General features: G+C 32.9%; 2 protein-coding genes across 4 annotated transcripts; both read right to left on the reverse strand.

Moving 5' to 3' along the window:
* Positions 1 to 106: 106 nt before the first annotated feature.
* Positions 107 to 5,455, reverse strand: LOC108222650 (polynucleotide 3'-phosphatase ZDP). Its single transcript, XM_017396537.2, has 12 exons — positions 5,023 to 5,455; positions 4,860 to 4,910; positions 4,683 to 4,736; positions 4,561 to 4,602; positions 4,298 to 4,369; positions 4,040 to 4,096; positions 3,457 to 3,533; positions 2,885 to 2,966; positions 2,537 to 2,653; positions 1,233 to 1,360; positions 960 to 1,029; positions 107 to 406 (listed from the first exon to the last, which is right to left on the reverse strand). Exons 1-12 carry the CDS (start codon positions 5,311 to 5,313, stop codon positions 362 to 364), a joined length of 1,086 nt encoding a protein of 361 aa, XP_017252026.1. The 5' UTR covers positions 5,314 to 5,455; the 3' UTR covers positions 107 to 361.
* A 4,826-nt stretch (positions 5,456 to 10,281) lies between these two features.
* Positions 10,282 to 13,333, reverse strand: LOC108222651 (uncharacterized). Of its 3 annotated transcripts, none has more exons than XM_017396539.2 (5): positions 13,162 to 13,333; positions 12,641 to 12,749; positions 12,279 to 12,351; positions 12,068 to 12,133; positions 10,282 to 10,609 (listed from the first exon to the last, which is right to left on the reverse strand). In XM_017396539.2, the coding sequence occupies exons 2-5, from the start codon at positions 12,670 to 12,672 to the stop codon at positions 10,490 to 10,492; spliced, it is 291 nt and encodes a 96-aa protein (XP_017252028.1). In that variant the 5' UTR covers positions 12,673 to 12,749; positions 13,162 to 13,333; the 3' UTR covers positions 10,282 to 10,489. The 3 variants fall into 3 exon arrangements, with proteins under 3 accessions (XP_017252028.1, XP_017252027.1, XP_063950712.1); XM_017396538.2 differs by having other exon boundaries at positions 12,641 to 13,007; XM_064094642.1 differs by having other exon boundaries at positions 13,158 to 13,333.
* Between the last annotated feature and the right edge of the window lie 529 nt (positions 13,334 to 13,862).

Below are 13,862 nucleotides of genomic sequence, written 5' to 3' on the forward strand. Positions count from 1 at the left end.
ACACTCCACAACAGAATCTTTCACCCGACACTCAAAAACAGTTTCGAGCAACATTTTTAGACACACCCTTAATATCAATCCAAGGAGGTTTTTATTGCACACAGAATAAATTTTTAATCGCCTTAAGAAAATAACTTTTAATCAAGGAAACATTAACTACAGTTCAGAATATCAATAACCATGGAACTTTAAAGAGATCGAGTCAAGTTTCATAGATCGAGAATGTAGACAAAGAAAGCTTGAATATCTTAGGATAACTGCATTTATCCAGACTTCTGTATAGCTGGAGATGCTTGGATATTGAAAATTTTAGTCATCCTCTACCCCTAATAAGCTATATATACACACCTCTCGGAACTAGCTACTGGAAGTAATCCTCAGGGACATAGAATTTCAACCCAATAGCCTGTAGCAACAAACACATACCTTTGGTCACTGAAAGTATTAGTACAAAAATGACGTAAATGCATACTTTATTTTGATTGGTACAAATAGAAGTGCATGTGATATGAAACCAATCTGCATGGATCAAAACGAAAATAGAACAGGAAGGAGAAACCACAACACAATAGAACAGCTGCTAATTCACTTGTTATCTCTATTCATGTCATAATTAGTTATCCTCTATAATGATGTGTATTGCCTTTTATAGGAGAAATGCCTGATTTTAGTACCCATGCAAATCAACATAATACTTTCAACATGTTTTTAGCTCTCAACACAACTTCATTGTTTATATTAGAGTTCCGGTTACCTGACATACGAATGTCAGGACATACCATCAGCAAAACAAACCGTAAGACGGCTTAACCGTAAGTTTTTGATGCATATGCAAGGGGTGCTACAGTGTCATCCAACGGAAAATAGCGACTAATATTCGACTGTTCTGGACCAGCTGCCTTATATTAGATATAGATATACATAACAAATATAAACCAAAGAGGGAAATACAAATGCACCTCTGCAAATTTAATATCAGCATCACTATGATCATCAGGTCTCCCAGCAGCATCACCAACATAAAAGGACCTACATTATATAAGCACAAGTTAAACCACGTATCTTCTTAGTATAACTTGGTCTGGATAACAAGTTATTAAAAAGTTATGAATAGAATGAAACTAATAGTAATTAACATGTCAAGAAACAAATATAGAATAATAGATAATACTAGATCCACATGTCCTCACAAAGTAAAGGTTTAATAAAACAAAAGGAAAAGTGGATATAACTGATCCATATCAACAGGAATGCCAGAGTTGAAATGCTGCTCCATAATGCGCCACATCCCAGTCTCAGGTTTTCGAAAGGGGTCTCCTGCTTTATTACCAGATTTACCTATCCCACATGCTATAAACACCTGCACAAGGATGATTACACATTAACGCAATTTATTGTTTATCAAGTAATTGGAGAACTTGTATGCTAAGCACTGCTTCTTATATGAAAATGGGTGTGATTCAGGCTACATGATGATAACTAGAGTATTAATCCTGGAGCACTCAAAAAGATTGATTGGTGTGAGATATTAAAAGTATTAATATATTTTTATATTAAGAGTAATAATCAGACATAACAATGTCCAAATTGTCGTAACATATTTACACAACAACACTTAGCTCTATCAAGTGATTATCAATTTAATCTCTAAAATTCATAAACATAAACTAGACTTCAATCTTTTTCTTCCAAAGATTGTCAATTTTCGGGGCTTTTAGATACTATTCTGATTTTGTCCCTACTTAACCCAATTATAAGATTTTAAAATGATACCATACAAAACCAATTAGCTGGGCAGTTATCTCTAAACCTATGTTATTCGGACTCGGCTAGAAGTGTCCGGCATGGATACGTGTCTATGTGTTGCACTTGGTAATATTTTGAAAAATGTACATGTTTTTGGCTTTACATAAGTGTCCGAGTCCGAGTGTTGAGTGTCCGACACAGGTACTTCGAGGCAAAATGAAGAGTCCGAGTAACATAGCTCTAAACCAGAGCAGAAATGAGACCAGTGAAAGCACCCTTCCAAAGATTGTCAATTTTCTGGGCTTTTAAATATTTTGATTTTGTCCCTACTTAACTAAATTATAAGATTTCTAATCAATACCATAGAAAACCAGTTAGCTGGATCCTGGACAGTTATCTCCAAACCAGAAAGGAAAACGGTCCAAGGATCTCCCTCCCCAAAAGAAACAATTTCCAGATTAGTAGAACATTAAAATTAGCTATCATAGTTACAATACCAAATTGCCAAATGGTCATTCCACATTTGATGTTACTATATTGCATCTTATTTAAATTTCTATATTTACCCTATGGAGATATGCATGCGCGTGGATGAATTCTCAGGAAGGGCAGACGCGATAAAACTTATAAATAATGCAAATACCTGAAGCTGGAACTTTAATTCCAGTAAATTGTCTCATTATTGATATTGTGTTTTCTTCCTTTCATCACATCCCAACAACAAATATAATAATATACCAAAACTTGCTATTGACAGCATATTTTTTCAGAAGTAAAGGAAATGAACCACCTGCATAGGGACTCCGACTTTCTTGATAAAATTACTGAGCCGGCCAATTTTTGAGTCCACTGCAATTTGTCTCTTATTTTTCCAGCGGTCAATATTAGATTCATTGGTAAAAATTACCTACATATCATATCATACCATAAAGATTAACATGATAAAATAATGGAGCAAATGTTATATATAAACATTAAACATATATAAGAATAATTTGGGTTTAAATGATCACAATTCTATAAATAAGAAGCTGAAACACCATCTGACTTTGCTTTTAATCTGCTTATAATCCTTAATCCCCATTTTTAAGCCAAAACGAAAGAAACTAAACTGGTCTAGAAAGAAAGAGAAGCATACCAGCTTATACCCATCATTGTACAAACTTTGCAGCTTTTCGGGTATAGAAGGATACATGAGAGACCATGCATCTGAACCAACTCTGAAAATGATGAAACAAGTATGGTCACACAGTTCACCCCTTATGATATTTCCTCGAGATAGCACTAGATAACCCTACAGGTCATAAGCCTTCCAAAGTAATTTTTTTCAGAACAAAGTTATTAATGTGTACTACACTACAGTCCTATATTTAGAAAAAGATGACATACCAAAAATAGACAATACTTTAAAAGTATGACTCTTGCAATAGCAGATCTTTTGTATTTTCATATGCATTGTTGGATTTTGGACTCGAGACATCGAGAAGCTTTTACAATAGTACAATACTTCCAAAAAGATCATATATAGATGAGCTGTGAAATTATCATTAAAAACGAACATCTCTTGCATACAAGAGTATGTACTTAGAACCAGTTGTTAGAACCTCTCATGCATGATGCCATTCCTCATTGATCTATGATGAGGTCATTAATATGTCTATGATACTTACACATTGCCATAATTATTGCCTACAAGACCTAAACACATACCTTCGTAAAGATGTTTTGGCAAGGCACTGATCAAAATCAAAAGCAGCAATCTTGCTTGAATGATGAAGACCATCATCCTACAAAATGTAAACATTATAACCACAAGTTGCATCGCCAAAGCACACCTTCCTGAGATGCCAGAATATACAAGAAACATCCCTTTGACGCGGGGCGATTTAGAAAAGTTAGAGTTCTTACATATAGCTGTTATTTTCAAAAGTATTGGTGCCAAGCTAATGATTGAGTTCTTATTTAGAGAAGTACCATAACAGAATAGTTTGTTCAAAAGAAATAGGACAGAACATTAGGTTCCAATGTCTCCTTATATATTTAATCTAGTTAATAACAAATCTTAATTGTGGTCCAGTAGAACACTAATGTGTATTGTAAAAATCATTTTTTGCATAGGTACCTGCAGATGCTCAACCAAATTCCCTCTGTACACTATACATTCATTCATTTTTTTGGAAACACCAAAGAGGCTATGACACAGAGTGGGGTCCATCTACCATTTCCCCTCCATATGAGCTTTAGACACAGTTTTTAACAGTTCCAAATAAAAAAAGTTATCAGTTTATCTTACCCCCTCGAGAAATATGATTGTCTGAAATGCTTTCCACTTTGGTAAGAGTGTAGCATCCTAAGCAACAAAAGAAAAAATAAACACATAGCTGTGAGTAGCCGGATAGAGAAGTTACGAGACACTTAATTGCCAATAAGTCCCAAAATAAAGAAATCTGGGCATATAATTGTAACTGCACTATGGAAACACAAACATTGATGTCAATAATAGTGTACTTAGTTATGGTTGTAGAACATAATATCTATGGTTAAACTTTACCATATATTTGTCCAGGATATCAAACACTGAAAATCTTAACTTCATATTAGGCGCCTCGTAAGGTGGCGACACCTAGTAACAATTCAAAAAAATGAGTTAGGGAAGTTGCTCAACTTCATGACAAAAAGAAGACATAATAGTAAACTAATTTACATCTGTTTCCTGAAATATTATATAATAACATAGCTGGCGCAGAACAACCCACTACAAGATCATATAAGAAAAAATCGTCAATACTCTAAAACGGCATATCCAACTTTTACCTTCCGTGTATCCTTTTTCTCTTCATCGTCATCCTTCGTAACCTGTCAAAAACATAAGTTAATCATGAACTCAAAAACTACAAGAGAGTCAAGTATTATACTAGCTATCATCAAACTTAAACCTCAGAGATTTTCCTTTTGCGGTCTTTAACTGTATCTTTATCTCCATCAATAACCTGAAAAAATGACCGGTAACAGATAAAACAAAAGATGCATCGTTGCTTAAATTGTGTTTAGCAACCTAAAAGTACATATTAGAGATCAATTAAAGTTAAAAATAGTATGTAATGGAATGAAACCTTTTCGTGTGTGGCCTCTATTAAACTCTTCAAAGCAGCCTGATCAGTAGTCTGCGAAGATATATACTAATTATGAATACAGAAGAAAACAAAACATAATAATAATAATAAGAAAACAAAACATAATAATAATGATAGTACATTTAAAGTGTGTAATTGTAACCTTGAGAGACGTGAAACCGGAGATGGAATCGACGGAGGTGGAAGTGAGAGGAAGACAATTGAGGTGATACCATTTAGTAGAATCAAAGCCCCGGGGGTCTCTGCTCACACTGCCTAAACGGAGAGATTTGTTATCGATTGAAGTAGAGCATTTCTTGCAAGAGGAGCGATTCGACTTGGCGTATTCAGCGATTATCTTTGAAGACGAAGACGACATTGTTGAAAATGAGATGATTAGTTTTGCAATTGAGCTTCGGAGAATGGGGTTAGGGTTTAGGAATATAACTGACATCAACTCAAAGGGGTTTGGGGATTCAAATTCACGGACTTCTGTTTTTTCGCGTGCTCCGGCCGACGGGGCTTATTTTTCTCGAAAGAAGTACAGTTCTATTTTCTTTTTCATTGTCTTACTAAGTTACTCCCTCCGTCCCCCCGAGGGGTCGTTTGGTTGGAGAGGGGGTATGGGGTTGGAATGAGGAATCGGGTTAAGCTGGTATGGGGTTGAGGTATTATTTATGATATCAGGTGTTTGGTTGAGTGGTGGAATTAATATGGTTGAATTATAATATTTATGAGTTGTTAATTGTAATTAATTTAAAATATCATTAAATTAATATTTATATACATTTTTAAGTCATTAATTTCATTTTGTGTTAAAAATTTACAAGAAATAATATAAATAATAATGAAAATAAAAGAGAACAATGTTGATTCCTGAAACCCACGTTTCATACCCACCTCCCCCCTTGGGTATGAAATTCTCATACCTTGTGGGTTTGAGGAATGGGTTTGATGAAATAAAATTCTCAACCAAACACCAGGTATGGGTTTGTAATGAACAAAAACCATACCTGATACCAGGAAAGCCTGAACCAAACGACCCCTGAGTGAGTTGTATACATTGGGGGACGGGGACGCGGCACGGACTTTAATGCTCCTGTTTTACATAGTTCTATAACTTATTTTTAAGATTTTTCTTTTCTGAATAAAAGTTTGAATGTTATATTTTTATTCAGAAAAAGAAAATTTTAAAAATAAGTTATAGAACTATATTTTACAAGAGCATTGAAGTGCGTGTCGAGCAGTGAAAAAGAAACGTATAGAATTAAATGGGACAGAGGGAGTACTACTATTGATTTTTATTTAAATCAAAAAATAAAAAATAGATAATTTGATAAAATTTTAAAAATCTAATAATATTATTTAAAATAATAGAATCCGGAACCTTTCATTTCGGATAAAATATCATTCATAAAAATTGTGTGAAACTTAATATGTAATATTTTTAAGAATCTTGACTAACGATAAAGTGATATACTTAATATATAGGGAAAATTAAATTACAAGTCCCTGAACTATTGACGTTTTATTATCTAGGTCCCTGAACTAAAGATTCCGTATTTCAGGTCATTTAACTTTTCCGTTTTCTCATCTAAGTCCTTTCGTCAAAAAGATTCTAACGGTGTTAACTCGGTTCTTGAGTTTCATACCGATCAAGCAATTTTGAAGGTGTTAGTGATATCCAAACTCAAAGTTCAAGTACTCAAATTGAAGCTTGAGTCGCTAGTGACACTCATATGACACCAATTTTCACAAACTATGTTCAATTCAAAATTTTATAAATTTAGGTCCCTAAATTCGATAAAGAGCCCTAAATTTATGGTCCAATTTGGTTTTTTTTTTAAAATTAATCTAATTTGTGAAATTTGTTGTCATATTAGTGTCGTTGGTGATTCAAGCTTCAATTTGACTACTTGAACTTTGAACTTTGAATTTGGATGTCACTAACACCTTCAAAATTGCTTTGATCTTTGTGAAACTCAAGAACCCTAGTTAACACCGTTAGAATCTTTTTGACGGAAGGACTTAGATCAGAAAACGAAAAAGTTAAGTGACCTAAAATACAGAATAATTAGTTTAGAGACCTAGACAATAAAATGTCAATAGTTCAGGGACTTATAATTTAATTTGCCCTAACATATAATACTTTTAAGAATCTTGACTAACGATAAGGTGATATTTTTGATATAAATTTTTGAAAGAGTAACTCATTTGAGTCAGTTATGTAATCAATAACAAATTTGATACATTTAAATGCAGCAAGTGACCTATTTGATAATTAACCTTTTCTATATGTAATGAAAAATAAAAGTAGATATAAATTTTAAAATTAGTATATTATTGCGTTCAAAGATGCTTTAACATGAGACTCAATAAGGTGATATTCTCCGCTACTATATTACGAAGAAAATACAGAAATGCTGCTCCAAAATTACGATGCAAAACTTCACAGCCAATACAAAGATGGTGACTTTTGAGCCTGTTTGCCCCGCCTTTAACCCGAGACTTAAAGTTGTATCAAACTTTAAACTGCAAATGTCTGTTTGTGTAATAAATCAGACTTCGGCTTAAAATCAGAAATAAGTCAGAAGTTGACTTTAAGCCAGAAGTTAGTTTGAGATACTTTTTCTATAACTTAATTTTTTTGAACTTTTTTTTTATAAAAATTATTCCTAACTCCCAAGTCATAAGTAATAAATCGGGTCAAATGGCGTTTTGTCACTCAACTGAACAGAAACTTGCAAGTGGGTCATCCAACTCAAAAAGTTTTCATTCACGTCATTATACTCTTAAAAATTTTCATTCAGGTCAACCGGCGTTACACTCCGTTAAAAATTTCACGGAAAGCTGACTAAGCGTCGTGACTTGGCTTAAATAAATTCACTGTGGCATGTACAGTCAGCTGAAGCAGCATTTTGGCCACTCAACTGACTGCAAACTTGCAATCGGGTCATCAAACTCAAAAATTTTCATTTAGATCACTTATCATAATATCCGTTTAAAATTGAAAAAAAGTAAGAATTAAAAGTTATCACGCAACACCTTTTTATATGGTAAAATACTAAAATTAATTTATAGGTCCCTGAATTATTGACGTTTTATTGTCTAGGTCTTTAAATTAAAGGTTTCATATTTTAGGTCACTTAACTTTTTTGTGTTTCCTGATCTAAGTCATTCCGTCAAAAAGATTCTAACAATATTAACTAGGGTTCTTGAGTTTCATACCGATCAAAGCAATTTTGAAGGTGTTGGTGATATCCAATCTCAAAGTTCAGGTAGTCAAATTGAAGCTTGAGTCGCTAGCAACACTCATATGACATCAATTTTCACAAACTAGGTTCAATTCAAATATTTATAAATTTGGGTCCCTAAATTCGACAAAGAACCCTAAATTTATGGTCCAATTTAGATTTTTTTAAATTAAATCTAATTTGTGAAAATTATTGTTATATGAGTGTCGCTAGTGATTCAAGTTTCAATTTGACTACTTGAACTTTAAGTTTGGATATCACTGACAACCTCAAAATTGATTTGATCTGTATGAAACTCAAAAACCCTAATTAACACCATTAGAATCTTTTTGACGGAAGGACTTAGATAAGAAAATGGAAAAGTTAAATGACTTAAAATAAGGAATTTTTAGTTCAAGGACCTGGACAATAAAACATTAATAGTTCAGGGATCTATAATTTAATTTTTCCCTTTTTTTATCTCTTAAAAATTTCGAAACTTATTAACGAATGAAACAAATACATACACATAAAATGGAAAAATTAATTCTAAATTCCCTGAACTATAGGCACTTTTTTTCTAGGTCCCTGAACTATAAATATCAATTCATATATAATTCGACTCTTGATTTTTTTCCTACCTGGGTCCTTCCGTTAGATCTGATTTGACGCCGTTAGTTTTTCCGGTGAATTTGGTCGGAAAAGCTCAAATCCGGAGAGCTCGGATTTTACGACGAGGCTAATTTGAACACTAAAAATCACGAAAATTATATGAACATGCTCATAATCACACGATCTATCAATCTACATCATTATAATTCGAAAAAAAGCTATTAAAATGAAAACTAATATTCAACTCAAAATTCGAAAATTACCAAACTAAATTTTGATGGTATAGATGGATAGGGGATTGAAAGACGAGCAATTTGATTACTCAAGCTTCAAATTTGGATACCGGAATCACCTTCAAAGTTATCTTTGATTCTCATGAACTCAAGAAGAACTAATGGCGTCAAACCAAATCTAACGGAAGGACCCAGATAAGAAAAAATCAAAAGTTGAATTACTTATGAATTGATATTTATAGTTCAGGGACCTAGAAAAAAAAGTGCCTATAATTCAGGGACTTTAGAATTAATTTTCCCCACATAAAATCAATAGTTTCACCCACAAAAACTTATTCTTTGTTTATCTCTTATCTTTTTATATATCAAAGGCCATTTTGGAAAAACTTATTAAATTTTTGAAGGACTTTATTTGTAAACTTTATACTTATCAAAAATTACTTATTTGTAAACTTCATACTTACTAAATTTTTGACGGACTTTATTTGTAAGCTTCATCTCTTATTAAAAATTTAATGAGTTTTTCCAATATGGCCTTAAGATATATAAAACGATAAGAGATAAACAAAGATTAAATTTTTGTGGGTGAAACTATTGATTTTATTTGTATGTATTTGTTTCATTTGTTAATAAGTTTCGAAATTTTTAAGAGAGAAAAAAAAGGTGCTGCATGATAGCTTTTAATTTTTTTTTTCAATTTTTAACGGATATTATGATAAGTGACCTAAACGAAAGTTATTTGAGTTTGATGACCTGATTGCAAGTTTGTAATAAGTTAAGTGATCAAAATCTCGCTTCAGCTGACTGTGCATGCCACAATGAATTTATTTAAGCCAAGTCACGAAGTGGATTTATTTAAGCCAAGTCACAACACTTGGTTAGCTTTCCGTCAAATTTTTAACGTAGTGTAACGGCCAGTGACCTAAATTGAAATTTTTTAAGAGTATAATGATGTGACTGAAATTTTTTTGAGTTGGATGACCCAATTGCAAGTCGTCAGTTGAGTGACCAAAATACCATTTAACCCGTTATAAATCCAATTTTACTTGTCATTATAATCTATGACTGAAAGCTTTTTAAGTTGGATGACCCAATTGCAAGTTGTCAGTTGAGTGACCAAAATACCATTTAATCCGTTATAAATCCTATTTTACTTGTCATTATAATCTATTTCACCACTTTTAAGCAATAAGTAATTTCTTGTATCATCCATTATAGTAGAAATGTTAACACATTGCACCATTCCGTATCTGAAACACCAACAGTCTTGCATCACTGCAGGGTTGTTTAAAGCAAAATAATAAAGTGGATGCCTCCTGTTACAAGAGGCAGAGAAAGTTTGCCTGATAATAATCAAAATATATATCTTAGGGTTTGGAATGATTACTATGAGAACAATTGTTTTCCAAAACATGATAACTGTTTTAACTAATGAAAAAATAAAAAAGAATTAAGCTATCCAGCTCTGGGATCACTGATATGTTTTTAACAAGTATAATAGTATATAATGTATATTAAGAAATTAAAGTGATTAAATACTTGAGTTCCAAAATCACTGCTCCTCATCGCTGCTGGTCTGATCAACAGCTTCTTGAGACTGTTGATGGCTGAAGTCTTCCATAGTATCATTTTTCTTTTCCAGCAATTCATCCAGAAAACTATTAGCATCTTTCTACAATTAGAATACAAAAAAAAAAAGAAGATTACTTGACAGTTGGAATGCAATGAGTAAAAGCTGAACTAGAATTACAGTAGATGATAAGATACAAAAAGCAACTCTATCTTGTTTATATACACTTGACTGAGCAACTGAGATAAGAAATTTAGTTTTACTCGGTGATACTTATACCTTCGTTTCAAGTCATCCAAGGAATGTAAAAGAATTTAGTTCCTGATTACAGAAAAAAACCCGAAAGGAATGGCAGTGGAAAGATATGAACTGCAAAAATTTCTCTAGTGTGTTCCATAAAATAACTGGAGGAAAGTGAAATTAGAGTTTAAAGTGTGCTTTCGATTTGGATTAATGAAAAGGAAATACTTATAATATGGCATACGTATTCTGTAAAGGAATATGGGACGTTTTTGCAACCTGACTCGTGTTATTAAGTTGTACACTCAAAAGCCTGGAGTACAACGTACCAAAGCTAAAAATGCCATCTCTAATTTACAAAGCAAAACTTAATTCTTTATAAATGCACCAATAGAAGAGGAAAAACCAAAACAAAGTAGAACATAATACAAGAAGATGCTAAGGGTATAGCTTTTTTTTCTGGGGCTGAAAGAGTTCCTTATTAATTAATATTTTCACGGATATCTATTGCAGAAACATCCAATCATTTCATCCTTGTCTTACTAGAAATACTGCAAATTAAAACAGATACATAGAACTCTGCAACCTAAAATATTGAGAAGAAGATATCATAAAGATCAAGGTAAACAATGATCTTGCACTACTTCAGACTAGTTATCTCCTTGAAAAGGCAACCGGAATTAGAACTTACAGAAAAAACAACTAACATATTTTATTATCTCATGTTACAAAAAGCCTACAGACAACTGCCCTAAGTTACCCGGACACGGGTATGGGTATCTGACACGGGTACAGATCCAAGAGTCAGATTCGTAGTTTTAGGATAATTAGGATTCGTGGACATGGATCCGGAATTAGACTCGGGTACGGGGACTTGGCACTTAAGTTCCACGCAAGTAAAACTTTATATAGACTGATTTATTATACATTCATAAAAATAGTGTCTATTGCACATAAATCACACAAACTGAAAATTGAAGCATAAAATCAATAGAACAACATAGAAACAAGTCATTCATGGATCTTGATCTCTATAAACAAGTTGAAACAAGGCCTAAGTTTTCATTTTGACCTGGTATGTTACAAGGTGAAGTGTCCGGTTGTAATAAGAAGGATCCGACTCAGATCCCATACCCACACCCATGTCATGTCCGGTGGACACGGGTATAGGCACAAAAATGGAGAGTCCGGGTAACATAGCAACTGACGGTCTGACGCAGGAAATATGAGAGGATTGGAAAGGTATAATAGCAAAGTTTAGAAGAATTCAAAATAAATAATTTTAGAAGCATTAGGACCCGACTTCTGTGTAAGATATACCTTTTTAGTTAAACCATGAGCAGACATGACCTCATAAAACTTTCGCATCAGCATTTCTTCTTCCACCTACAAGATTAAAGACACCAGATTCAGTACTTCTTTACTTATAAATCGTATATGCTAATTTCACCGAGTGTGTGTTTGCATGTGAAGTTGTAACATCTGCAAACACAGTTGCGCATAAATTGAAACTTAATTATTTAATAAGAACCTGAAGTTTTTGCAGTTCATGAGACATTGATCTGTAAGTCTCCCATAAAAGCTCATTCTGTTTCTCTAAATGCCTGTACACAAATGAATTTATATTATAAGGAAGTAGTGCTTGCATACAATCAAAAGGGTTAGAGTTTCACTGTAAAGTATCCAAGATCCTACAATCAGTCGCTCATTAACTTTGAATATTCACTTGCTCAAAATAATAGTTAAATTCTTTAAGAATAAATAAGAAACTGTGAATATAGTGTAATTCTTTTAGCATCGCCAACAAAGTCCACAAAGAAACTAGACTATATTGATCGGCGATTTCAGTACTTCAACCATTGGAAAATTTAAAAAGCATTTCACAGGGCTTACCTGGATGTTTCTGCAATGTATCCTGGATCCATTCTTTCACAACCGCCGTGTGTCTTCCGAGACTATTTGCAGCCTACAAACGTACTGAACACTAATTTGACGATGTAATCTACCAGGGAGAAAATACCTGATTAGAAAAAGGATTTAATTATCGAAAACAGGGAGTCTAGACATATTCTCAACGGAAAGTTGGAAACTCATAATTAGCTACATGAACATACAAAAATTGAGACCGTATAATCTATGCAGTTTCTGTAGTTTATAGAACATTACGAGTCATAAAATCACAAACATTAGAAAGAAACTTCCCTATTCTCTCAGTAGTAAACAAACGAACTCCCTCCCTCCCCCTCTCAGAACAACAAATCTGTACCAGAACAACAAATAATGAGCACAAATCGATAACTTATCCATATTATAGGCAAAGCTGGAGATTCGAGTAGTGTGTATATTCTAAAGAAACATGTAAATTTAAGAGACAGATTCAATAGTCAATACATTAAAACTCAAAATATACATACCTCCTCTTTTGAAACTCGAAAAGCTTTCGATGCTCTTTGAGTCTCGCTCTTCCCGCTATCAAATTTCAGTTGTGGAGCTCTGTGTCAAATCACAATTTGTTGCCCCTAATTTTTTTTGCCCTAATTTCTTTCCCTTCCCTCTTTCTAACTTCAGTTATATTATTTGATTGAGATTTTAATGAATTGTTTTTAGTCTATGGATTTTAATGGATTGTATGAGATTTTGATTTTGTGCGGATTCTTGATAAAATGTCGCAGAGTTGATGGGATTTAGGTACAATGTTTTAAAATCCCATTGATTTTGATGTGATTTCAAAAAACTTAAAATACACTGAAGAATGCCACAAAATCCATCATTTTATGAAATGAAAAAAAATCCATCAGCATTTGAATACCATCAGATTTTAATGGATTTTAAACAATCCCAATTGAATACCATCGGATTTTAAAGCATAATTTAAAATCTCAATTGAATACCACCAGATTTTGTAGCATAATTTAAAATCCCAATTGAATACCTCAAGTTTTTAATGGATTTCAAACAATCACAATCGAATACCCTCGGATTTCATGAATGCAAAAAAATGCTTTAAAATCCCAATCCAATACACCCCTCTTAGTTTTCTGAAAAAAAAGAAGACTAAATTGCTATTTAATGACTTGTATAATAAATTTTTTTCACGTTAATGACCGATTTTAAG

This window comes from Daucus carota, chromosome 5 (assembly GCF_001625215.2).
Source record: "Daucus carota subsp. sativus chromosome 5, DH1 v3.0, whole genome shotgun sequence".
NCBI lineage: Eukaryota > Viridiplantae > Streptophyta > Magnoliopsida > Apiales > Apiaceae > Daucus > Daucus carota.